At 59.8% G+C, this 26126-nt stretch overlaps 1 protein-coding gene across 1 annotated transcript; it reads left to right on the forward strand.

Annotated features, from left to right (window-relative positions):
* Positions 1-5070: 5070 nt before the first annotated feature.
* On the forward strand, positions 5071-25689 carry ONECUT3 (one cut homeobox 3; the record flags this gene model as incomplete). The annotated part of the gene is made up of 2 exons (XM_080713443.1): positions 5071-6250; positions 25397-25689. 2 exons carry the CDS (start codon positions 5071-5073, stop codon positions 25687-25689), a joined length of 1473 nt encoding a protein of 490 aa, XP_080569569.1.
* Positions 25690-26126: the final 437 nt, after the last annotated feature.

Here is a 26126-nt window from a genome sequence, read left to right on the forward strand (position 1 = left end):
CCTTGGAGGCGCCAGGTCCCGCTCCTACTCCACCCCCTTCTCCACATCACAAGGAAAAAAAAAAATTTTTTTTTTTTTTTGGTGGTAGTGGAGATGGAACCCAGGTTCTATGTTTATTCTTTATTTTGAAACCGGGTCTCACTGAGTTGCAGAGGGCCTCCCTGAGTAGCTGAGGCCGTCCTCGAGCCCTGATCCTCCTGTCTCAGCCTCCCAGATGCTGGGATGACAAGGGTGCGCCCCCAGCCCGGCCTGCAAGGAATCTTCTAATGCCCTGACTTTGTACCCCAACTCCTGCACATCCTACAAGACCCAGCCTCTAGGTCTCCTCCACATCTCCAGTCCTGACTTGGGGAGACGGGTGGCACCTGCATTCCCTGGGAGCCGCAGGGGCTGGGGCCTCCCTCTCTAGCGAGGAATACACGGAGAGGTTTATTGAGTCCGGTCAGTGGCCCAGCTTCCCTACCCTACCCGGGGGCCCACAGATTTCTGCCTAGTGAGGTCCCCCCCCCCCTGCAGAAAGAGCAGGGTGTGTTCAGACAAATAGCCTTTTAATGGGGCGCCTGCCCCGCCTGGACCGGGTGCAGCTCGGGCAACTCACCCTGGCGGGCGGTCCTCACTCGGGGCTGGGACCTCTGTCTCCAGGTCCCGAGCCCGGCTGGCTCCCAGGCCTGTCCTCTCCCGCGTCAGCCGTCCAGTCCCTGGAGCTGGGACCCAGCAGGCAGGGACTCCATCCCCTGCGCGCCAAGGGGCGCCCTGAGACCCCTCGAGGGCGCAGCCTGGAGCCTCCCAACCCGACTCCGCTCCAGGGTCCGCGGCCCGGATTCTGCAAGGCGGGCGCCGAGGGTGAAACAGACCTATATATTTACATTTTTAATCACCAAAGGAGCCCGCCTCCCGGGAAGGACGCGGAGGGCGCTCCGGGTTGGCGGAGGACGGCGCTGGCGAGGGGTCGGGGGCTCGCGGGGGGCGCAGGCCTGGGTGGGGGCGGGTGGGCCCCTCCGGAGCGCGGCGCCCGACGCGGGTTTCGTTGCTGGCGGGGAGCCCTGGCCCGCGCGGTCGGCGGTCCCGGCCCGGTGCGTCCTGCGCTCCCCACGCGCCCCCTCCCCACCCCCAGGAGCCCCCCGCAGCCGCCCCGCCTGGCCTCAGTTTACCCAACTCCAAGCTGCGGTCCACACCGGCGGTGCTCTCCAGAGCGCACGACGTGGGGAGGGAGACGATCTCAAAGAAGCCGAGAGGAGGAGGAATTCGGGCCTTTGGGGAGGAGGCGCCATGGCGTCCCCAGCGCGCCTGGGAGCCCCAGGATCTGCACACGACCCGCGGCGGGCGGAGGGGCGAGGAGGAGGCCTGGACCTCGGGCCTCTCGGGCCCTCGGATTCTAAAGGAACGGGCTGTCACCTGCTGGGCGGGGAAACTGAGGCAGAACGCCCCCGCGCCCTCCCCAGCTCCGAGAGGGGCGGCCTGGGGTGCAATTCGCTCGGACTCCGGGCCGGGGGTGGATGCGGGCCCCAGGGCGGTCCCGCCAGCTCCCCGGCCGCGCAACCCGGGGGTATGGGCGCGCGGAGAGCGCGGAGGATTCCGTGCAGCCGCCGGGGATCGATCGGCCGCAGCTGTCGCGGGAGGCCCGGGGAGCATCGCCCGGGGAGCATCGCCCGGGCGCCCCGACGCGCCAGGGGGTCCCGGGACGCGGGGCGCCAGGCGAAGCCCCGACGCCCGGGAGGGAGCCCGGGTGCTGCGACCCGGTCCTCCGAGCACCGAGCACCGGCCCGACCCCGGCACCCCGGAAAGGCCCGGGCCTCCCCCTCCCTGCCCCAACGACGGCGCCGAAGAGTTCAAGGAGGCCTCCCGGACATTTGGGGGGACCCGGAGGATGGGGGCTGGAGGAAGGGGCGGCTCAGAGGGGCCGCGGGGCCCAGTCTCCCCATCTGTATGAAAACCTCGCTCCAATAAACCGGGAGACGCGCGCACAGCTCGGTGGCTTTCGTTTCCGTGGGAAACATCCACCTTGGGAAGCCGGTGGCCTGGGAGCCGCGGGAGAGGGGGTCTGGAAGGAAACACTTTGAGTATCCAACCCTCTCTGTATTTTTTTTAAGCTGTAATAGGAGAACAGACAGCAGAGAAAGTGGGGTGTCCGAGAAAAGGGTGCATAGAGGGTACTGGTTAAGGGGAATTCGAGCTTGGGCTGGTTTCTGGGCGCTGAGGCGAGAGAGCCCGGCTACCTCCAGCCAAGAGGGAGGCCCAGCCCCAGCCCGTGTCCTCGGTTCTGCTGGGGGCCTCGGGTTAGCCCTCCCGGAGGCCTAGGCTGGGCACAGAGAGGGTGAGGGTCTGCCCCGGGCCGCCCAGCTCCTCCGAGGCGCCTCAACAGCCTTCTAGAGCCAATCTCCAATCTTCCTGGAGGAGATACTGAGGCCAGAGAGCTTCTGGGATGGAGGCTGAGGTCCCGGCCAGGGTGGGGTGGGGCTGGGGGCGCCCTGCCCCCACTCGGCACGCCCCTCCCCCGCCGGCAATTTGCCTAATGACCCGAGATCGATCAAGACCCCAGCCACCCGCCCGCCCCGTGGTCCGCTGAATTCTATTTCACTAATTACTAAAAGGCCGTCGGTGGGGGGTCTGCTGGCTCTAGGGTTCCAAGGGGTCCCACTCGACTTTCTTCTGGGGAAGGGGCAAATTTTTGCTTCATTTCCCAGTGGGACTACAGCTTTTGCAAAGAGTGAGCTCTCTGTCCTTGGGGGAGTCCAATTCCCTACAGACTAAGAGGAGAGAGAGAAAGAGAGGGAGGGAGGGAGGGAGGGAGGGAAAGAGAGAGAGAGAGAGAGAGAGAGAGAGAGAGAGAGAGAGAATGTGCTGGGGGTATGAGCACACCTGGATAAGGTCAGGTCTTTGGGGCTAGATGGCTCTTGCGCTTCTAGGGAGCCGGGGGGGGGGGGGGGTTCTGTGGCCACCTTAGGGTGCCCCCAGGCAGCAGTGAAAAAGCCTCCCTTATCTTAAAGCCACAGCCACTCTCCTTCCCTTCAAAATGGCCCTTACCCCCATCTGAAAAGCCCCAGCGCTTGTTATAACAATGAAAACCATAATGGAGACACAGAAACTAGAAAAAGAAGGAAGTTCCACTACCCCAAATGTCCCTGCTGCGGGGGTTCACAGGGGGATGCCCCCTCCTCCAGTCCCCAGCCCCCCCCAAGCCCCCAGCCCGCACTCCCCACCCCACTTGGTGGGTCTTCCCCTCCTGGAGCCCGGGATGCTATCTTATGGTGGCTCATTGATTTTTCGACCCCATGATTATTTTTAATTATCTCTGATTGTCGAAAGAACAGGATTGGGGAGCTCAGACCAGCGCCCAGGTACAACCAGACCTCCCCTTCCCCAGACTTAGAATTCGCACCGGGAGGGGAAAACTCAGTAGTACAGACCCGCACCCCTGTCCACTCTGACTGTCGACCCAGAAGCTAAAAACAATGGAAGCTCCAATCATATGCACGCTCTGGAACAGAAAAGTCCAAGGACCTGCATTTTAGGGGTGGTGGTAACGCTTGGACGGAACACAGAAGGAAGGGGGAAATTCTGCAGACCAGCACCCCATACCCGGGGCCTGAAATACCGGGTAGCGGTGGTTCGCCCCTACTTTCTGGGGCTGGGTGAGGAGAGTATGTCTGGTAAACAGTAGAAACTTACTAAATGCTCAGTCCAGAGCATCAAGTACTAACAGAGGTCCTCTAGACCCTGGAATACCCCAGGAGTTGGGTCAGGGTGCCCTGCTGTTTGATTTCCCCCAAGTTCAAATATTGAACCAACCAGCACCTCCCAACACACACACACACACACACACACACACACACACACACACACACACACACACCCCACTCAGAGATGACCCCGCCTTCTCCAGCTATTGGGGACCTGGCAGACCCTCCTCTGGCCTTCTGCAAGTGAAGCTGGAAGACACCCCCTCCTACATCCTAGAAAGGGAGACCGAGGCTCAGACAGGGCCCTGGTAAGCTAGGCGCGGTGGTTTCTGCCTGTAAACCCAGGACTCGGCAGGCCGAGGAAGACCAGCCTCAACCTCGGATCCTTTAGGGAGGTCCTCGGCTGGGGACTTCAAGGAGAGTCCTGGCAACTCCAGCCGATTCTTTCTCAGGGCTGGGGGTAGATCCTACGGGGGCTGGGGCTGAGTTCTGGAGGGCCTCCCGACCCCAGCTTCTGGTGCCAAGATGGGGGGGGCGCCCCAGAGTGAGTCCAGCCCTCCTCCCTGATCTGTCTTACCCCATGAGCTATCTCTGATTATAGGAAGCCCCCTCCCCAGGCTGACCTGAGTTCTCGAGGGTTCCCAGGGCCTAACCTGTCTCCGAGTAGTAAGGGCTCCTTGGCTCTCCCCACCCAAAGGAGAAGCCCAGGAACCCGGAGGGACCTTCCCGGACACTGAAGATTCCTCAGCCTCCTTGGGCTGGGGGTGACAGGTGCCTTTCGACGACCACCCCAAGCCCTTGGCAGAGGGGGACTGGAAGACCGTAGCGGAGCCTGGAATGGGAGGGCTTTGGCACCCCAGAGACCATGCATTCCACCCTACATTTGGGGAAACTGAGGCCGGGATGCCCTTCCCACCTGGGGCGGCGCTGACACCTGGGGAACGTCGTCTGCGACTCAGCCTATGGGCGCTCCCCCAGAGAGGGTGCGCGAGGCGTAGGGCTGCGGCTCCGGGTGGCAGAAGAGACCCGCTTTCCCGAGTGGGGGTGGGGGGTGGGGGGTCCGGGCAAGGGAAGGGTCGGGGCAGCCGCCAGCCACACCCCCCGGACGGAAAAGTTCCCGGAGGCATCCCTGGAGAGAGCCGAGAGCCTGGGAGCGCGCGGGGCGGGGGCGGGGCGGGACTGGCCGCCACCCCGGGGACCCGCAGCGCCCGGCCCGCGCCGAGGACTCGCGGGGGGCGGGGGCGGGGCGCTGACGTCAGCCGGGGCCGGGGCGCCGCGGCCGCTCCCCCGCCACATCCCGGCAGCCGCGCAGCCAGCCGGGCCGGCCGAGCGCCGCGCAGCCACCGGGGAGCGGGCGGCGGGCGCCATGCGGAGGCCCTGAGCGCGCAGCATGGAGCTGAGTCTGGAGGGCCTGGGGGGGCTGCACGGCGTGGCCCACGCGCCGGCGGGCGAGCTGCTGAGCCCGGGCCACGCGCGCTCCGTGGCGGCGCAGCACCGCAGCCTGGTGGCGCCCGGGCGGCCGGGCCTGGTGGCCGGCATGGCCAGCCTGCTGGACGGCGGCGGCGGCGGCGGCGGCGGCGGCGGCGGCGGCGCGGGGGCCGCGGGGGCCGCGGGGGCCGCGGGCGGCGGCGCCGACTTCCGCGGGGAGCTGGCGGGCCCGCTGCACCCCGCCATGGGCATGGCGTGCGAGGCGCCCGGCCTGGGCGGCACCTACACGACGCTCACGCCGCTGCAGCACCTGCCGCCGCTGGCCGCCGTGGCCGACAAGTTCCACCCGCACGCGGTGGCCGGGGCGCACGGCGGCCCCCCGCACGCGCACCCGCACCCCGCGCCGCCCGCGCCCCCCGCGCCGCCGCGCCTGGCGGCCGGCGTGAGCGGCAGCTTCTCGCTCCTGCGGGACGAGCGCGCCGCGCTGGCCTCCGTGGGCCACCTCTACGGGCCCTACGGCAAGGAGCTGCCCGCCATGGGCTCGCCGCTGTCGCCGCTGCCCAGCGCGCTGCCGCCCGCGCTGCACGGCGCGCCGCCGCCCCCCCCGCCGCCGCCCCCGCCGCCGCCGCCGCCGCCGCCGCTGGCCGCCTACGGGGCCCCCGCGCACCTGGCGGGGGACAAGCTGCTGCCGCCCGCCGCCTTCGAGCCGCACGCCGCGCTGCTGGGGCGCGCCGAGGACGCGCTGGCCCGCGGGCTGCCCGGCGGCGCGGGGGGCGCGGGCGGCGCGGGGGGCGCGGGGCTGCTGGCGCCGCTGGGCGGGCTGGCGGCGGCCGGGGCGCACGGGCCCCCCGGGGGCGGCGGCGGGCCGGGCGGCGGCGGCGGGCCCGGGGCGGGCGCGGCGGCCGAGGAGATCAACACCAAGGAGGTGGCGCAGCGCATCACGGCGGAGCTGAAGCGCTACAGCATCCCGCAGGCCATCTTCGCGCAGCGCATCCTGTGCCGCTCGCAGGGCACGCTCTCCGACCTGCTGCGCAACCCCAAGCCCTGGAGCAAGCTCAAGTCGGGCCGCGAGACCTTCCGCAGGATGTGGAAGTGGCTGCAGGAGCCCGAGTTCCAGCGCATGTCGGCGCTGCGCCTGGCAGGTAGGACCCCGGCCCGCCCCGGGCCGCCCCTGGGGGTCTTTGGGGCTGCCGGCCCTGGTCTGCGGGAGCGCGGCGCGCGCGCGCGTGTGTGTGTGTGTGTGTGTGTGTGTGTGTACCCGCGCCGGGGCTAGGGTTGGCGGGACTGCTGCGGGGTCGCCCCGATCCGGGGTGCCACTCCCCCTCTCCGGACCGCCGAGCGTCCGGCGCCCGGCCTCCGCCCGCGGCTCCGGCGCGCTCTTCTTTGTAGCTCGGCTCCGGCGATCGATAGCTCCCTCCCCCAGTCCGGCCGCTGGCAAAGGTCACCCGGGAGCGGGAGGGGGAGGGGCGGCCCTGGGGACCCCCGGCTCGGCCGCCCGGAGGCCTTCACACCCGGCCCGGCGTCCGCGCCTGGCCGGGGGCGCGCCCCCGCCGGCCCAGCTTGCGGGTCCTGTCCCTCTCCTGGCTACCGGGCTCGGTCCCGGCCAACTGGCACGGATTTATTTCTCGCTCGCGCCCCGGTTTTCTCCCGGTTTTCCTCATTCTGGCCCGGGTCTCTTCCGCTCCCTCCCTCTGCCCAGCTGGAAACAGCTGGGTCTCCGGGGAAGCCGGCTCAGGACCCCGTCTCCTGCGTTGTTTGTGGCGGTGCGGGAGGACTCCTGGCCTGGGGAGGGGGTCTTTGCCTGGCTGTGCTGGGGAGGGGGCTGCGCACCTCTGCTCTGTAGACAATAGCAGCCCTCCAGCGCCGGATCGATCAGCCTCTCCTCGGCTCACGAGGGCGAGGAGGGAGGAGGCCGACAGGCAGGGGCTGAAACTCCCCTAGTGGAAAGGCTGGGACAGATTAGATGCCCCCCACCCGTGGAAAAGGGGGGCTGGGGAAGAGGGCCCGTTGGGGAAACCAAGATGGCCCTGTGTTAAGTCTGCCTCCCAGGCGGCCAGCCCCCTCCCCACGCCCCAGGCAGCTGGCTGGACCACCTCCTGAAGCCACCTCTCACAGGTGGGCCTCAGTTTCCCCCTTCTGCAGAGCTGGAGCCTCCTATGGGGGTCTTAGATTCTTCACTTAAACCATGAGGAAATAAATTGTGTGTGTGTGTGTGTGTGTGTGTGTGTGTGTGTGTGTGTTGCTGGAGATAGATCCCTGGGGCATTCTACCTCTGAGCGACACCTCCAGCACTTCTTATTCTTTATTCAGTGACGGGGGGTCTCTCTCGCTAGGTCGATGGGCTAAGTTGTTGAGGCTGGTCTCGAACCTGCAATCCTCCTGTTTCTGCCTCCCGAGCACTGGGATTACAGGCTTGTGACACCACATCCCCACCCATCCATGAAATTGTCTTTTGAATGTGCCAGATAACTAGGACCCCGGGGAGGTTGTTGAAACATGTTAGACATGGCTACCGGACGCAGACAGCTTGCTGTGAAGGTGGACGGCGCTGTCCTGGTCCCAGGTACACTCACCATGGACGCTCCGTCCTATCAACACGGCCGCCACCGCCCTCCCACAGCGCCCCAGATGGAAGAAAGAGGTTCTCACCTGGAGCGCCAGGTGGAGATATGTCTGTTGTCACACCCAGCACCTCCCTCATCTCCTGTATCTTTGGGGTACATTGTGTCCACTCTGGGTGCACCCCAAATTTATTTCACTTTCCAAGTCTCACCCTGTGCATATAAACTGACCCATGGGCGGTATCTGAACAGCCTATTTTTTGGGGGGTCACACAAAAAGATCAGTCAGTGCACCACCCAGACAAACAGCAGGCCCGGCAAAAGGGGGGGAAAGCCGGGCGTGGGGCGCACGCTTGTCATCCCAGCATTTGGGGGGCTGAGACAGGAGGATCGCGATTTGCCGGCAGCCTCAGCTACTTAGTGAGGTCCTGTGCAACTCAGTGAGACCCTGTTTCCAAATAAAGAATAAAAAATAGGGCTGGGGGTGTAGCTGGGAGGTAGAATGCCCCTGGGTTCCAATCCCAGTACCGCAGAAAAGGGGGTGGGCTACTAACAGTGCTGACCTGCTGTGAAGACGCCCCTGGGTTCCCTTCTGCCCACCCAGGCCTCCGGATCCTCCTTGGCACGGGTGAAATTGCAGGTGGAGAAGCTGAGTCCCGCTGTGCACGCGCCCTGCGCCCCGCGATTGCCTTACTGGCTTTGCAGCTATGGGAAATAATCGTCTCCCTCTTATCCCCGTTTAGGAAACAGGAAGGGTGAGCAGGGTCTGGCGGGCACTGAGCCCCGCACCCCAGGGCCCTGGGGAGTTGGAAGGGTGAGCAGGGCCTGCCGGAGCCCTGACCCCGCACCTCGGCTTGGGCCACGCATCCACCTGCGGGCTCCGCCGGGACGCGGCGCAGGGCGGCGGGGTAATTAGGCTCCGGCCCGAGGCCTTTAGTTCCGGTCGCTGCGCAAATGAAAAGCGCTTAAGTAGCGGCAAATCGCCTCGGTTAGGGGGAGGCAGTGGCCCGTCCCGCTCCGCACGCACTGCACTCAGCTGCTGCCCCGGCCGCCTGGGCGCAGGGCCGCCCTCTCCCCCTAACCCCTAACTCTAACCCTCACCCTAACTCCTCATCCTAATCCCTAATTCCCACCCTAACCCCTAACCCTAACCCCCTCACTCTAACCCCTATCCCTAATCTCTAACCCTCACCCCTAACTCTAACCCTCACCCTCACCCCTAACCCCTCACCCTAACCCCCTCACTCTAACCCCTAACCCTAATCTCTAACCCTCACCCCTAACTCTAACCCTCACCCCTAACCCCTCACCCCTCACTCTAACCCCTAACCCTAATCTCTAACCCTCACCCCTAACTCTAACCCCTAACCTTAACTCCTAACTCTAACCTCTAACCCCGCAGGACCCCAGCACAGCGAAATGCACCTGCCATTCACCTGCCATTCACCGCCTCGCCTCTCCAACCCCAGCACTCCCCCTCCCTGCCCAAGTGCACCCCCGGAGAGCGCTGGTCAGGAGCTGGGGTCCCGGAGAGAGAAGGACCAAAGAGGGAGGAGAGAGAGGGAGAAGGACAGAAAGAGGGACGGAGGAGGGCAAGTGAAGACGCCCTGCTAGGGGACAGAGATAGAAACCCAGCGAGAGACCCTAGACCCGGCCAGAGAAAAACAGACCCAAACAGAGAGGGACAGAGGGGGAGACCAAACGAGAACAAAGGCAGAGGCAGGGAAAGGAGCCCCCTGCAGCCCCCGCCCCGGCTCCCCCAGCCCCAGAAGGGTGACCTCCTCCCTCCCTCCAGACCTGAAGGGGGAGGCAGGGGATCTGTGCCTGTGGCCTTTGTTTTTCTCTCGCCCTCTCTCTTTTTGTACTGGAGATTGATCCCAGACACGTTCTACCTCTGAACTACAACCCCAACCCCTTTTTATTTATTTATATAATTTTTTAATTTTTTAATTTTTATTTTATTTATTTATTTATTTATTTATTATTTTTTTTTTTTTGGTGGTACTGGGGTTCCTGGAAGCCCTTCTACCTCCGGGCTACACTCCCACGGGCTACACTCCCAGACCTATTTTTTAACTTTATGTGGAAACAGGGTCTCTTAAGCCAGCGAGGCTGGCTCCGAACCAGCGCCATCCTCCTGTCTCTGCCTCCCAAGCGCGGGGATGACAAGCGTGCGCCACCACGCCCAGCTCTAATTTTTTTATTTTTGAAGCAAGGTTTCACTCGGTTGCCGAGGGTCTCGCTAAATTGCTGAGTCTGGCCTCAAACCTGTGACCCTCTGGGTCTCAGCCTCCCTGGTACTGAGGCTGGCAGGTCTGTGCTACCCATTGGGCTAGGTTTCTTTGTTTTACTGAGGCACCCAAGAAATCCTCAAAGACCTCAGAGTCCCAGGCCCCGGTTTCTAGGTGGCGTGCCTCCATTTACCCAGTTGAAAACGTGAACGTTGGGATCTGACGGTAACCCTCTGTGATTCTGGACGCCCCCACGGATCCAGGGAAACCCATCCCCCGCCCCTATTTCCACGGGGCTGGGGGCCTCCTGCCACCCCCACCCCAAGGTGCTTTCTTGCAGAGGCCCCTCCCCCTTCCGTGTCTCAAACCGTGATTATGGATGAGGGGCTGGGGGAGGGGCGGGCCGGCTCCTCGCGGGTGGGGGTGGGCGGTCAATGAATTCGAATTACCATCTCTGATTCATCATCGTGGCCGGTCGATCGCTTTGGCCGGCTTCAAATATTGTTTAAATTGCAACTCTGGAGAAAAAGTATATTTTGTAACGGATCAGAAAAATATACGAATACATATATAATATATATACCTATAATAAATCTAAAGCAGGCCACCTCCTTCTCCTCCTTCCTGGCTGGGAGGCGGGAGCCCAGAATCCCTGGGCTGTGGAGAACCCGGTAGGGTAGGGAGGGACCCAGGCCCGGCGGGATGCTTGGCTCCTGCATGGAACAAATTTTTGTCTTAAGGACGAAAGCAGGCGGCGTGCTCTCTGTGATGTGGTGTGGGTTATTGGGGGCAGATCTGATTGGCGGCGGCAGGCAGGGTGGTGGGCAGGGCTTGGGGTCCACAGGGGTCGGGCTAGGAAGGAAAATGAAGGGAAAATCGCCCCCAGGGCTCCTCTGGCTCCACCCCTACCTGAACCCCTGCACCAGCCAGGACCAGGGAGACGCCCCCCAGACACAGCTGCCTGCACCCCGGCAGCACTCGGAGCCCCTCCCTCTTTGGGAGAGTTCCTGGGGGACTGAACTCGGGGGGTGTTCTGCCTCCCAGCTACACCCCCCAGTATTTGGAAATACAGGGTCTCCCTATGTTGCTGAGGCTGCCTCCGACCTGTGATCCTCCTGCCTCAGCCTCCCAAGTACTAGGATTACTAGGGTGATGGGTGTGCGCCACTGCACCCAGCTAGGTGGCCTCAGCGGGGCTCCATCCCTGTCCCTGACCGAGGGAGACACACTACCTTAGAGAGTGGGCAGGGGTGCCGCGGGAAATCTGGGAGCTCTGGACCCGCATGGGTGCCCATGGGGATGCCTGGAGCAGGGGCCAGGGGCCCTAAAATCATGTGGGGTCACCGTACAACGGTGGCTGGTGTGACTTTGTGTACCCCGCACCTCTGGAGCACCCTCCTGGGGTGGGAGCAGCCTCGGGACCCTGCCAAAGAATGGGGTGGGGACCCTGGCTCCTGTGTGCAAAGGGGGGGAGGGAGAGGCAGGCAGGCAGGTGCTGGGGTGGGGGTCCCCTGAGGTATCTCAGGCCCTGGCTGTCCGCAAGCCGCGATCCTCCGGTCTCAGCCTGTCCGTGCTGGGATGACAAGCGTGCGCCACCACGCCCGGCTTATTCTTTATTTTGAAACAGGGTCTGATTAGGTTGCCGAGAGCCCTCGCTACTTGCTGGGGCTGTTCTCGAACCTGCCATCCTCCTGTTTCAGCCTCCTGGGGTGGGATTCCAAGGGTGCGCCCCCACGCCCGGCTTAGGAAGGACTTTAAACTGGATACGATTTTGTGCCCACAAGAGGAAGAGGCACCTGCTAAGGCCGCCACAGAGCAGCCCCAGATGGGAGAACACGGGACTTCCATTATGTGGGTGGGGAGAGGTTCCAGCCCACGGGCTTGGGGCGTCCAAGCTCCCCGGCCTCCCCAGGCACACAGGGAGGGCACTTCAGGGGAGCTGGGACTTGGGGAGGAAGGCTGGGAAGGGGAGAGCCTCCTTGGTGGGCTGAGCCCCAGATAGCAGCTGGGGGTCTTGGGGTGGATGGGCGGGCACTTTAAGGGCTGCAGCCCACCGGACACCCTCAGGCTGGAGCCTCCTTGGGTTGGCCTCTAGGTCCAGCCTCCCTCCAGCATCACACACAAACAGTCCTATTTTGCATTTTTTAAAATTTGAAACAGGGTCTCACTAGCCTGGCGTGGTGGCGCAGGCTTATAATCCCAGCGCTTGGGAGGCTGAGACAGGAGTATCCCGCAGGTTCGAAGCCAGCCTCGGCTACTTAGTGAGGCTCTCAGCAACTTAGCGAGACCCTGTTTCCAAAAAAAAAAAAAAAAATAGAAAAAACGGTCTGGGAGTATAGATCGGAGATAGAAAGCCCCTGGGTTCCACCCCCAGTACCACCAAAAAAGAAGAAAGGAGGGGGGGTGGGAGGAAGAAGGAGAAGGAGACAGGGTCTCACTGAGTTGCAGAGGGCCTCGCTAAGTAGCTGGGGCTAGCTGTGAACCCGTGATCCTCAGACTCCCACATGCTGGGATTACAAGTGTGTGCTGCCGCCCCAGCGAGAGCTTTTTTTCCTTTTTTCCGGATCTGGGGATGGAACCCAGAGGCATTCTACTTCCGAGCTATACATACCCCCAGCCCTGTTCTTTATCCTTCCTTTTAAAACAGGGTCTCACAGCCGAGGCTGCCCGTGAACCGTGATCCTCCTGGCTCAGCCTCCCTACGGCTGAGATGACAAGCCCGGCTCTAGGGCTCACTTTTAAGGTCCCTTTGGGGCTTATTGAGGTCCTGCTTCAGCACACCCTCCGTTTGTGGCTCCCGGGGTTCCCAAGAAGGGCATTCCTGGCAGGTGCTGGCGGACAGACAGGGACAAAGGCCGGGAGGTGGGGGGCGAGTGGGGCAGCTGTCGGGAGTGAGGCCGCCCCTGCAGCCTCTGTGCACAGCCGGCAGGCAGCCCGGCTTGACCAGGGGAGCTCAAGCTGGTTTGAATCTAGTTTTTAATTAAATATAGACCCTGATCAATATGGAAGACAGAGCTGGTGGGGGAGGGGAGGGCCAGGCCTGGAGCTGGGGGGTGGGGCTGGAAGCCCACATGACCTTGGGCAGTCCCAGGGCACGCGTGGCCTCAGTTTCCCCTCCGGGTGTGGGTGAGGCTGGGAAACTGAGGCCCTGTTTCCTTGGGGGTCTTGCCGGGTAGGCGGATGTGAGGGGCCCATAAAGCCCATAGTCGCCCCATAACGCCACAGATTCATGGGAGACGCGAGGACACGCGGAGACCCGGCCCTGACCAGGCTGGAAGATGTGCGCTCAGGCCGGTTCAGGACCCTCTGTCCCGGCGCATCTGGAGGGACCCAGACTGCCCCGCGGCGGGTGTGGAGAGCAGCAGGCAGGTGGGGGCGTGCGGTGCGCCCCCCATGTGCCGCATCTGAGACCCCTTCTCTCAGCATCTGAGCAGATGCCGCCGACCTTACACCTGGTTCTGGCGCTGCTGCCGGGCCTCGAACGGGGAGAGGCGCTGGCCGCCCTGGGAGACTTGTATGGACGCGGGGCTGGGCACCAGGGATGCTATGCGCCATGACTGCGTCTGGCCCAGACACCCAACAGCCCTGCCGCGCTGGGGAAGCTGAGAAACGGGGTTAGGGGGGCCGGACTTCCAGCTCCCAGGGATGGGGGACCCCGGGACTCCAAAGCGCCCGGGCGCACTCGCCCTCCGCAACCCTGCGGGACCCGTGACACCCGAGCTGTAACCCGCCCCCTAAGCCCGGGAGGACTCAGGGGGGCTCACAGCCCCTCACCCGGGAAACCACTCCTCCCCTTGGGACTCGGGTCCCTCCGCCCCATCAGCGCCCAGGGGGCCCTAAGAACAGCAGGCTCCCGGTTCTCATCCTGTAATGCCAAGCCTGGCCGCATTGAACCCAGGGGCGCTCTGTCACGACAACGCCACCCCCACGCCTTTCTATTTTACTTATTTTTGATACTGGGGATGAAATCTAAGGGCATTCCACCTCCGAGTGACATCCCCAGCCCTATTTTTATTCTTTTTTTTTTCTTTTTGGGGGTACTGGGGATGGAACCCAGGGGCATTATACCTCTGAGCTATACCCCCAGCCCTACTTTTTAGTCTTATTTATTTATTTACTTACTTATTTATTTTTGGTGGTGCCGGGGTTCCTGGAAACCCTTCTACCTCCAGGCTACACTCCAAGACCTATTTTATATTTTTATTTGGAAACAGGGTCTCTTAAGCCAGCGCGGCTGGCTTCGAACCTGCGCGATCCTCCTGTCTCCGCCTCCCAAGCACGGGGATTACAAGCGTGCTTAGCTTAGTCTTTTTTATTTTTGAAATAGGGTCTCGTTGAGTTGCAAAGGGCCTAAGTAGCTAAGGCTGTCTGCAAACCGCCATCCTGTCTCCACCTCCCAAATGGTGGGATTACAAGCATGAACCACCACGCCCAGCTTATTTTGTTTTAGGACAGGGTCTAAATTATCCCAAATTATCTAGGCTGGTCCTCCTGCCTCAGCTCCCCCCTCCCTCCAACCAATCATTCTCCTTGGCTTTCTTCTGATTGCTTAAGATAAATTAATTAATTAGTTAATTAATTCTAAGCCAGGTATGATGGTGCAGACCTGTAACCCCTGTACTTCGGAGGCTGACACGGGAGGATCGCGGTTCGCGGACAGCCTCAGCTACTTAGGCCCTTTGCAACTCAGTGAGACCCTGTTTCAAAAGAAACAATAAAAAAATAGGACTGGGGATGTAGCTTTGAGGTGGAATGCCCCTGGTTTTCATCCCCCAGTACAGCCAAAAAATTAAATTAAATTTTAAAAGGGGGTGGATTGTAGCACGGAGGCAGAACGCCACTGGGTTCAATCCCGAGGACCACACTAAGTGAATAAATAAATAACCAAAGCTCTGGGTTCCATCTACAATACCTAACGAACAAACAAACACGTGGGGCCAGCCTCAGCAACTTAAGGAGACCCTTTCTCAAAAATAAAAAAAATATAAGCCGGGTGTGGTGGCGCCCACTTGTAATCCCGGCACTTGGGAGGCGGAGACAGGAGGATCGTGCAGGTTCAAAGACAGCCTCGCTGGCTTAGGAGACCCTATTTCCAAATAAAAATATAAAAAGTAGGTGTCCGAGAGTGTAGGCCAGAGGTAGAAGGGTTTCCAGAAACCCCAGTACCACCAAAAAATTAAAAAATAAGCCGGGCGTGGTGGCGCACGCTTGTCATCCCAGCATTCGGGAGGCTGAGACCGGAGGATCGTGGTTCGCGGACAGCCTCAGCTACTTAGTGAGGCCCTCTGCAACTTCGTGAGATCTTGTTTAAAAAAAAAAAAAAGAATAAAATAGGACTGGGGGGGGTAGCTCGGAGGTAGAATGCCCCTGGGTTCAATCCCCAATACCAAAAAAGAAAAGAAAAGAAAGAAAGAAAAAGGAGCAGGGTGTGGTGGCACACACCTGTCATCCCCAGTACTTGGGAGGCTAAGGTGGGAGGATTGCAGGTTTGAGGCCAACCTCAGCAACTTAGTCCAATCATCTTGCAAGTCTTCCTCCTCTGCACATCCGGGATATCTGTGTCTGTAAAGCAGGTGCTTCCCGCCCTTTTTGCCTATTGCCTAGTATTTCACTATTTTCTCACTCTTACTCTATTTAATCGACTCCCCTCCCATCCTGCCTTGAGGCGGTTTGTTTGGAATCCTCTGTGGTCATTAGAGGGCTGTGGCTGAATACATTCCCCGGGGGTGGATCTTTTCATCAGCCTGGAGTGAGTTTATCTGTGGATTAATTTCTTAATAATGGCGGCCGAGCCAACCCTCCCCCTCTCCGGGGCTGGCCTCTCTGTCCTTCTCTTTATCCGTGTTTTCTTTCCGGCTGTCTTTTTCAAATCCATCCCCCAGTGCCAGCTCCTGAATACCTTAAAAAAAAAAAAAAACAGCCTCGTGTGTGCTGGAGCGTGCCTCAGTTTACCCGGCGTGAGGGTGCATGGAGGGTGGGGGTCTCCGTGTGACTCAAGGTGAGAGCCGCGGGGGGCTGGGGGGACCCTCAGCCCTGGCAATCCGGCCTCCAGATGGAGCCTCCCCAGGGCGGGGCGGGCGGGCCAGAGTCCGGGTGGAAACAGCCGGTTTTCCTGATAAGTCTTTGAACGGTTCAGAACTAATTGGAAAATAGGGTCATTAATATCCCATCAGAGGTGGGGGAGGGGGAGGGCGCAGGAGGGAGGGGGAGGGACAGGATCGCTGTCCCTAAAGGCCGCTGGGGACGCCTTTAGGGGTCCCCGCTGGGGCTGGGGGCTTGTCTCAGCACCTTCTATCTGAAGAAGACCCCACGGGAACACTATTTCTGGCTGGCCCAGGGCTGCAGGGTGTAGACCAAGAGAGGGTCTCACCAAGCCGGGCGTGGGGGCGCACGCTTGTCACCCCAGCATTCGGGAGGCCGAGACCGGAGGATCACGGTTCGCGGACAGCCTCAGCTACTTAGTGAGGCCCTCGGCAACTCAGTGAGGCCCTGTTTCAAAATAAATAATAAAAAATAGGGCTGGGTGTAGCTCGGAGGTTGAATGCTCCTGGGTTCCATCCCCAGACCCGCAAAGAGAGAGGGAGGGAGAGGGGGAGAGAGAGACAGACAGACAGACAGACAGTCTCACCAAGTTTGCTGGGCGCCTCCTTCCCCAGGGACAGCAAGAGAGCTTGGCCAAGTCACTGACCATCCCTGGTCTAGGGCAGCTCGGCTGGGCGGGGATGAGCCAGGGAGGGCAGGGGCGGCAGTATCACCCACATCTGGGGCCTGGGCAGGAGGTGTCGCCTAGGAAACCGTTATCATCCCAGCCAGAGGCCCGGCTGGATTGAATTGTCTGCTCCGGGGAAGCCACAGCCCAGCCAGGGCAAGCCAGTGCAGAAGGAGGCCCCGGCCATCCTCCTTCCTGTCCCCGCCCTGCGCCCGGGTGTGCGCACACCTGGCCGCCGCTGTGCCCGGGCCTCTCCCTGCAAACCCACTGTTTCCCGCTCCCTTGTGCCAGTCAGAGTCCACGAAACCTCTCTTTCTAGCCGGGCGTGGTGGCGCACGCTCGTCATCCCGGCATTCGGGAGGCTGAGACAGGAGGATCACAGTTTCCGGCCAGCCTCGGCTACTTAGTGAGGCCCTCTGCAACTCAGCGGGACCCTGTTTTAAAATAAAGAATAAAAAATAGGGCTGGGGGTGTTGCTTGGAGGTCGAATGCCCCTGGGTTCCATCTCCAGCACCAAAAAAATAAATAAATAAATAAATAAAAATAAAAATAAAAAATAAAGAAATCTTTCTTTTTGCCGCCCCAGCGCCCTAGCAGCCGGAGGGGGACCTGTTTTCCCCCGGCTGGTCTCAGCCCCCGGGTGGGGGATGCTGGGTAAATGTCAAATTAATGAATGAGAGAGAGAGAGAAGGCACGGGGCTGGGCTCTGCGTCATCAGAGGGTGCTTTTCAGATTCCTCCTGACCCGTGCGCGGTGTGGTGGTCACTTGTGCTTAGGGTCAGGGACGCCAGAGCCACGGGTGGTGCCCTCGTTTGGTGCCCCAGGAAGCCGAGGTCCACAAAACCCAGGTTTGTCAGGTGACCTCGTTGGCCTGGACGGCCGGGGCAGGCAGAGGGGCTCCGTGGACACGGTGTTGGGGGGGGGGGGCGGCCTTAGTTACTTTATTTTATTTAATTTTTTTTTTGTACTGGGGATGGAACCCAGGGGCATTCAACCTCCGAGCTACACCCTCAGCCCTATTTTTAATTCTTTCTTTTGAAACAGGGTCTCACCAAGTTGCTGAGGGCCTCACTAAGTAGCTGAGGCTGTCCACGAACCGCGATCCTCCCGTCCTGGGATTACAAGTGTGTGCCACCACGCCCGGCTGACCTTAACTACTAATAAATGTCCAGCCGAGGGAGGCTGAGACAGGAAGACTGCAGGTTCGAGGCCAGCCTCGGCACACTTAGAGCCTGTTTTACTTTTTTTATTTTTTATTTTTGGTGGTACTGGGGTTCCTAGAAGCCCTTCTACCTCCGGGCTACACTCCCAGACCTATTTTTTTTTTATATTTTTATTTGGAAACAGGGTCTCCTAAGCCAGCACGGGCGGCTGGCTTCGAACCTGCGGGATCCTCCTGTCTCTGCCTCCCAAGTGCGGGGATTATAAGCGTGCGCCACCACGCCCGGCTTAGAGCTTGTTTTATTTTTTATTTTTATTTTTATTTTTTTATTTTTGGTGGTACTGGGGTTCCTGGAAGCCCTTCTACCTCTGGGCTACACTCCCAGACCTATTTTTATATTTTTATTTAGAAACAGGGTCTCCTAAGCCAGCGCGCGCGGCTGGCTTCGAACCTGCGGGATCCTCCTGTCTCTGCCTCCCAAGCGCGGGGATGACAAGCGTGCGCCACCACGCCCGGCTTAGAGCCTGTTTTAAAGTAACAAGGGCTGGGGTGTAAAATCACCTCTGGATGCCATCCCCAGGACCAAGAAATGAAAAGATAGAGGACAGGAGAAGGGCCACCTGGGTTCCCCTTGGCAGGGTGAAGGCCCCCACGATGCCCCACCACCTGCACAGAGGGGTAACCCAGGTGCGTGACAGTCGTTGGGAAAACACACTCAGCTGTCTTCCACGGAGCCATTCTGGGCTGGGCAACTTGAGCGTCTCGGGCCCAGAGGTCAGGGCGTGGCCAGAAGGAAAGCCTGACTTTTTGGTGGGCTTTTCTTGCCTGCAGCCCACCTTACAGTTGAGACAGAGGGTTGGGTGGGGGGGTGCCTGCTGACCCCAGCAACATGTTAGAAAGACAGGGACCAGGAGGCGAGGGTGCTGTGGGGGGAAACCCCAAGGGGGGTCTGAAGCTAAAGAGCTTCCATCCTGAATCTGAGGGTCCCCCATACAGCCCCAAATACCAACCCCTTCGCGGGCCGGTGCGGGGCGACTGCCCTCTGCTGGACCCCGCGGGAACTGCAAGGAATCGCGGGGAGAAGGGGCGGCCGCTGATTCGACCGGTGTAGAAAATAGACAAAAAATAAAATAATAGAATAGAAAAGAAAAGAAAGACAAGACACAGGGTCTTGTCAGTGCTGGAAGTCGAGAATGCTGCCCCTCCTGGCCTGGACACGGCAGGTGCTGGGCACCCTGTGCGCGGGCTCTGTCTGAGCTGGGGACCTCAGTCTCTCCTCGATGTTCATTGGCTGTCCTCCCAGGGCCACTGAGACCCCCCCAAGGAGCCAGCCCCCGATCCTCACCCCGGAACCCCAACAAGGGAGTGAGCTGATGTTATGGAATCTTTATTTATTTATTTATTTATTTATTTTGGTGGTACTGAGGTTCCTGGAAGCCCTTCTACCTCCGGGCTACACTCCCAGACCTATTTTTACATTTTCATTTTGGAAACAGGGTCTCCTAAGCCAGCGCGCGCGGCTGGCTTCGAACCTGCGGCGATCCTCCTGTCTCCGCCTCCCAAGCGCAGGGATTACAAACGTGCGCCACCACACCCGGCGCTATCTTTTATTTTGAAGCGGTTTCACTAAATTGTTGAGGGCCTTGCTAAGGCTGGTCTCAGACCTGCAACCTTCCTGCCTCAGCCTCCCAGCTACTGGGATTATAAGTGTGTGCCAAGACCCTGTTTCAAAACAATATATATTTTGTGGCACTGGGCATGGAGTGCAGGGGTGTTCTACTTCCGAGCCCCACCCCCAGCCCTATTTTTTATTCTCTATTTTGAAACAGGGTCTCAATGAGTCACAAAGGGCCTCACTAAGTAGCTGAAGCTGGCTGTGAACCGTGATCCTCCTGTCTCAGCCTCCCAAGTGCTGGGATGACAAGTGCGCCACCACGCCCAGCTCAAAACAATTTTTTTAAAAAGGACTGGGAGTGTAGTTTGGAGGTAGAATGCCCCTGGTTCAATCCTGAGCACCAGGCAGAGGGGGAGGAGGTGGGCCCCTGGGGCCTCCAAGGAGTGAGGCTGATACAGGGGCTGCAGGTCGGGGCTGCTGCCTGGTGATCGTGGTGGGGTGAAGGCACGGGCGGTGGGTGGCACTGGTGGGAAGGAGATGGGTGGCTCAGCGGAGGCCATGGAGATGGTAGAGGGGACAGGGCAAGGCCGACAGCAGAGATGGAGGAAGAGGTGATGGAGGAGGAGATGATGGGGGGGGAGGAGGTGATGGAGGAGGAGGTGATGGGGAGGAGGAGGTGATGGAGGAGGAGATGATGGGGAGGAGGAGGTGATGGAGGAGGAGATGATGGGGGAGGAGGAGGTGATTAGGAGGAGGAGATGGAGGAGGAGTTGATGAAAGAGGAGGTAATAGAGGAGGAGATGGAGGAGGAGGTGATGGGGAGGAGGAGGAGGTGATGAAAGAGGAGATGATAGAGGAGGAAATGGAGGAGGAGGAGGTGATAGAGTAGGATATTGAGGAGGAGGTGATGGAGGAGGAGATGGAGGAGGAGGTGATGGAGGAGAAGGTAATGGAGGAGGAGGTGATGGAGTAGGATATTGAGGAGGAGGAGGAGGTGATGGAGGAGGAGAATGTGATGCAGAAACAGATAGAGGAGGAGGAGATAGAGGAGGAGGTAATGGAGGAGGAGGTAATGGAGGAGGAGGAGGTGATGGAAGAGGAGATTGAGGAGGAGGTGATGGAGGAGAAGGTAATGGAGGAGGAGGTGATGGAGGAGGAGATGGAGGAGAAGGAGATGGAGGAGGAGAATGTGATGCAGAAACAGATAGAGGAGGAGGAGGTGATGGAGGAGGAGGTGATGGAGGAGGAGATAGAGGAGGAGTTGGAGGAGGAGGAGGTGATGGAGAAGGTGATGGAGGAGGAGATGGAGGAGGAGGTGATAAAGAAGATACAGGAGGAGGAGGAGGTGATGAAGGAGGAGATGAGGAGGAGGTGATGGAGAAGAAGGTGATGGAGGAGGAGGAGAGGATGGAGGAGGAGGTGGTGATGGAGGAGGCAGTGATGGAGGGGGAGATGATGGAGGAGGAGGTGGTGATTAGGAGGAGATGGAGGAGGAGGAGATGGAGAAAAAGGTGATGGAGGGGGAGATGGAGAAGAAGGTGATGGAGGAGGAGGTGATGGAGGAGGGTTGATGGAGGAGGAGGTGATGATGGAGGAGGAGATGGAGAAGTTCATGGAGGAGGGCAGATGGGATAAACAGACGCGGGGTGGAGGGCGTCCAGGAGGTGCGGCCCCTGTGGTTGTGGTGGGTCTGGTTCCTGTGGGAATGCGGGGTGCCGGTGTCCAGGCTGGGTGAGGCCAGACTCCTCCCCAGCGGCTGAGTGCCCCGGCCTCCCAGCCTCCGCTCGGCTCTCTGGGGCCTTGTGGCTCCTCGCCTGGCGCGTGGGGGATGACACAAAAGCTACTCCCCTCCCAGGCAACAGCTCTGAAGGGAGCTGCGATGGCGATCGATTGATAGGGCTGGAGGAGCTGTAATTGGATGGAACAGGGAGGAGCGTGGCGGGCAGCGGAGCTTTTTACAGCTGTGATGAGCCAAGACGCCGCCCCCCCCCCGCCCTGCGTCCCCAGCTGGGAAAGTGTTGCCCCCCCAAGTCCCTCATCCCTCCTGAGCCAGCCAGCTCTGGTTTCCCTCCACTGGTGACTTACCTTCTCTGAGCCAAAGGAGAGCAAGGCTCACCTTCTGGACTTCCTGCCTTGAAGACAGAGCTGGGATCTCTGTCAGGCTCTCGACACCAGGGTCTCCTAAGCCGTGCAAGCAGCATTTGTGTTTCTCTACCTACTGAAAATGAAGAATGAACTCCGGAGTGAATTGCTTGGGTGAATTAATGAAGTCCGCAGCAGGTGTGCAAGAAAGGCCTCTACTGAAAGTTAAAAGCCTGAGCTAAGCCAGGTGTGGTGGCGCAGGCTTGTAATCCCAGCATGTGGGAGGCTGAGACTGGAGGACCGTTAACTGTGAGGCCAGCCTTAGCAACTTAGTGAGGCCCTCAGCAATTTAGCAAGACCACATTTGAAAGGAATAAAATGAAAAGGGCCGGAGGTGTAGCTTGGGAGTGGAATGCCCCTGGGTTCAATCCCCAGCACCAAATAAATAAATACATTTTAAAATTAAAAGCGAGATTGAACCAGGCATGGTGGCGCACGCTACTTGGGAGGCTGTGACAGGAGGATTTAGGTTTGAAGCCAGCCTCAGCTACTGAGGCTCTCAGCAACTTAGACCCTATTTCAAGATAAAATAGGAGCCGGGCGTGATGGCGCACACTTATAATCCCAGCATTTGAGAGGCTGAGACAGGAGGGTCGCATTTCCCGGCCAGCCTCAGCTACTTACTGAGGCCCTCCGCAACTCAGTGAGACCCTGTTTCAAAATAAAGAATTAAAAAATAGGGCTGGGGGGTGTAGCTCGGAGGTAGAAGGCCCCTGGGTTCCATCCCCAGTACCACAAATAACTAAACAAATAAAATATAAAATAGTCCTGGGACGCTGGGCGTGGTGGCGCACGCTTGTAATCCCCGCGCTTGGGAGGCTGAGACAGGAGGATCGCGCAGGTTCGAAGCCAGCCTCAGCTACTGAGTGAGGCTCTCGGCAACTCAGTGACACCCTGTTTCCAAATAAAATATAAAATAGGTCTGGGAGTGTAGCCCGGAGGTAGAAAGCCTCTGGGTTCCACCCCCAGTACCACTAAAAGAGTCCTGGGGGGTGTAGCTCAGAGGTAGAAAGCCTCCTAGGTTCCATCCCCAGTCACACACACACACACACACACGCACGCACGCACGCACACACACGCACACACACACGCTTGCGCACAGAAGCACCTGTATCAGTATTTATGCATTGGTGCTGGGGACTGAACCCAGCCCTGGAGCATGCTAAGCACCCGCTCTATCGCTGAGCTACAACCTCCAGCACCTGCCGTATTTTCCCGCGCGAGCCTTCCCCCGCCGCTTGGCAAGTGCAGTCACAAAGGCAGCCTGTGCCCAAATCAATACTCGGTGACGACCCCGTGCTTTCGTGGACCGGCGGCCGCAGCCAAGCCGCAGAGAGCCCTTGGACTCCTTTCTCACGCGACTCTTTGATGTTCCAGGAGCCAATATTCGCCGATCACAAATCCTTCCCACCATCCCCAGCAAAATGCAAAAACAAGCCGGGCACCACGCTTGTCATGCAGGCCTTGGGAGGCTGAGACAGGAGGATCGCTTTGCGGCCAGCCTCAGCTACTTAGGGAGGCCCTCTGCAACTCAGTGAGACCCTGTTTTCAAATAAAGAATAAAATAGGGCTGGGGGTGTAGCACGGAAGTAGAATGCCCCTGGGTTCACTCCCCAGTAACACACACACACACACACACACACACACACACACACACACACACACACACACACGCAAAACCAGCCAGGCGTGGTGGCGCACGCTTGTCATCCCAGCATTCGGGAGGCTGAGACAGGAGGATCGCCGTTCGCTGCCAGCCTCAGCTACTTAGTGAGGCCCTCTGCAGCTCAGCGAGACTCAGTGAAACCCTTTGCAACTCAGTGAAAAACTGTTTCCAAATAAAGAATAAAAAATAGGACTGGTGGAGTAGCTCCGTGGGGAGGGCGCCTTTGTATGCACATCCGGGGCACTCTTGTCTAGTGGTCTATCAGGGTATCTCTCTCTATTTTTTTTTTTTTTTTGGTGGTACTGGGGTTCCTGGAAACCCTTCTACCTCCAGGCTACACCCCCAGACCTACTTTTATATTTTTTTTATTTGGAAACAGGGTCTCTTAAGCCAGCGCGGCTGGCTTCGAACCAGCGCAATCCTCCTGTCTCCGCCTCCCAAGCGCGGGGATGACAAGCGTGCGCCGCCACGCCCGGCTCACCACCAACTCTTTTTTATTTTTTATTTTTTGAAACAGGGTTTTATTAGGAAACTGAGAGTTTGCTACTTCCTGAGGCTGTCCTCAAATCTTCAATCTTTCTGTCTCAGCCTCCCAAGTGCTAGAATTATATGTGTGTCATGCCCAGCTTTATTTTATATTTTGAAATATATAAATTTAATGTTTATATATTAAATGTTTATATATATTTAAATTAAATATGTAAAGGTTCTTGCTAAGCTGCTGAGGGGATTTCTAAGTTGCCGAGGCTGTCCTCTAACCCTGCAGTCCTCCTGTCTCAGCCTCCCAAGTACCATGCTGACAGGCACAGGCCACCATGCCTGACTCCCACCTTCATTCTATTTCTCTTTAGTTATCTTTTTTTCTTTTGCAGCACCCTGTTCTTGTTTCATGGGTACAATACCTTTCTGCCACTTCTCTGAAATAATTACAGCTTCACCTTTGTTGATTTCTCGACTATGTTTCCCAGTTCCTTTTCTCTCTCTCATTAGATGACTTCCTAAAATGTCTGATAGCCTGCATCCATCGTGCTTAATCATAAAACCTGAAGGGGCCAATTAGAAGCTCGGAGCACCCCTGGTCAGGGGCAAAGCCTTGTCTCTCAGAAAGAAATGAGCCAGAGTGCAGGAACATTCATTTATTTTTGCAAAGGCATTGATCACGCTTGCCAATTGGTCCAGACTGTTCCGGAACCAAAAACAACGAGCTTGCTGTGCAGTCCCACTGGGTCACCAGGGCTGGCACCCAAGCGGGTCGTCAACAGGACCCTTCTAGTCCAGCCCCCATCTCCCCACTTCTGTCTGGGGGGAGGCAGGGCAGTCAAGGGAAAGAGGGTCTGCAGATGCCAACAGCCCGGCCCGGGGTCTCCCAGTTGGCCAGACTCACGCGGAGGAGGCCTGGAGGCCTACCTACCAGGGGTCTCCCCGCAGCACCCCCTTCCAGCTTACCCGTGTCTCCCCCCACGTCTCTGCTGGTCCAATAACTCGCGTCTATACTGACCCAATAACTGGCCTGGGGTGTCCCCAACAAGAAAGCGAGCAGCTGTACTAGTTTCTGCAGCCTGGGGGGGGGGGGCTGGGAGACCCGCGCCTCGGCTAAGAGAAGGGAAGGACGTGGGGGTCGAGGTTGGGGAGGGGGTGCCTGGGCGGCGAGCAGGGGAGGGGCCGGGGGTGGTGGGGAGAGCCTGCCTCGCCTTATTGCAGAGAGCACTCACTCACTCTGGCTCTCTTTCTCCCCTCCCCACCCTATCCGCCCCCCACCATCGCCATCATCTCGCCTTCCCTGACCTGCCCTGGCCTGGTCCTTCTTCGTGCCGCCCTCCCTGGGACATCCCCGCCCTCTGTGTCCCCGTCCTCCCCGCCGGTGCTCCGCCCTCTGTGTCCCCATCCTCCCCGCCGGTGCTCCGCCCTCTGTGTCCCCGTCCTCCCCGCCGGTGCTCCGCCCTCTGTGTCTCCGTCCTCCCCGCCGGTGCTCCGCCCTCTGTGTCCCCATCTTCCCCGCCGGTGCTCCGCCCTCTGTGTCCCTGTCCTCCCCGCCGGTGCTCCGCCCTCTGTGTCCCCGTCCTCCCCGCCGGTGCTCCGCCCTCTGTGTCCTCGTCCTCCCCGCCGGTGCTCCGCCCTCTGTGTCTCCGTCCTCCCCGCCGGTGCTCCGCCCTCTGTGTCTCCGTCCTCCCCGCCGGTGCTCCGCCGGCCCGCCCGCCCGCAGCCTGCAAGCGCAAGGAGCAGGAGCAGCAGAAGGAGCGCGCGCTGCAGCCCAAGAAGCAGCGCCTGGTGTTCACCGACCTGCAGCGGCGCACGCTCATCGCCATCTTCAGAGAGAACAAGCGGCCGTCCAAGGAGATGCAGGTCACCATCTCGCAGCAGCTGGGCCTGGAGCTCAACACCGTCAGCAACTTCTTCATGAACGCGCGGCGCCGCTGCATGAACCGCTGGGCCGAGGAGCCGGGCGCCGCCGCCGGGGGCCCCCAGGGCGCCAACGCCACCTTCTCCAAGGCCTGAGGCCGGCGCCCCGGCCGAGTGCACAAAGCCCCCCAGCCCCCAGGCCAGAGGACGCCCACCCCCCGCCCCAGAGGGGACGGGGAGAGGGAAGGGGTCCCCGGCCCGCCCCCCTCGATTCAGGGCGCCCAGGGGGCCTCGAGGAAAACCAGGGCTCACTGTGTCGTCCCCTAAATCGGGTCAAGAAGCACACACTAGAAATATAAACCGGGTATTTAAAAGCAAAAGGGATTTTTAAAGAATCGCGAATCCCAGACCCCGCCCCGTGGAGGGGGGAGGGCAGATCCTCTGCCCCTCGGAAGTCGCCAAAACCCCCTTGAAGCTGGATCCTGACAGCGCCCCCCCCTGGCAGGACGACCCCCCAGCCAAGACCCAGCTGCCCCTCCCAGCGGCCAGGACTCCTTGTGCCAAGAATCCCCTGCCTTAAAGCCTGGGGAGGG

This window comes from Muscardinus avellanarius, assembly GCF_963383645.1.
Source record: "Muscardinus avellanarius genome assembly, chromosome: 16".
Classification (NCBI taxonomy): Eukaryota; Metazoa; Chordata; class Mammalia; order Rodentia; family Gliridae; genus Muscardinus; species Muscardinus avellanarius.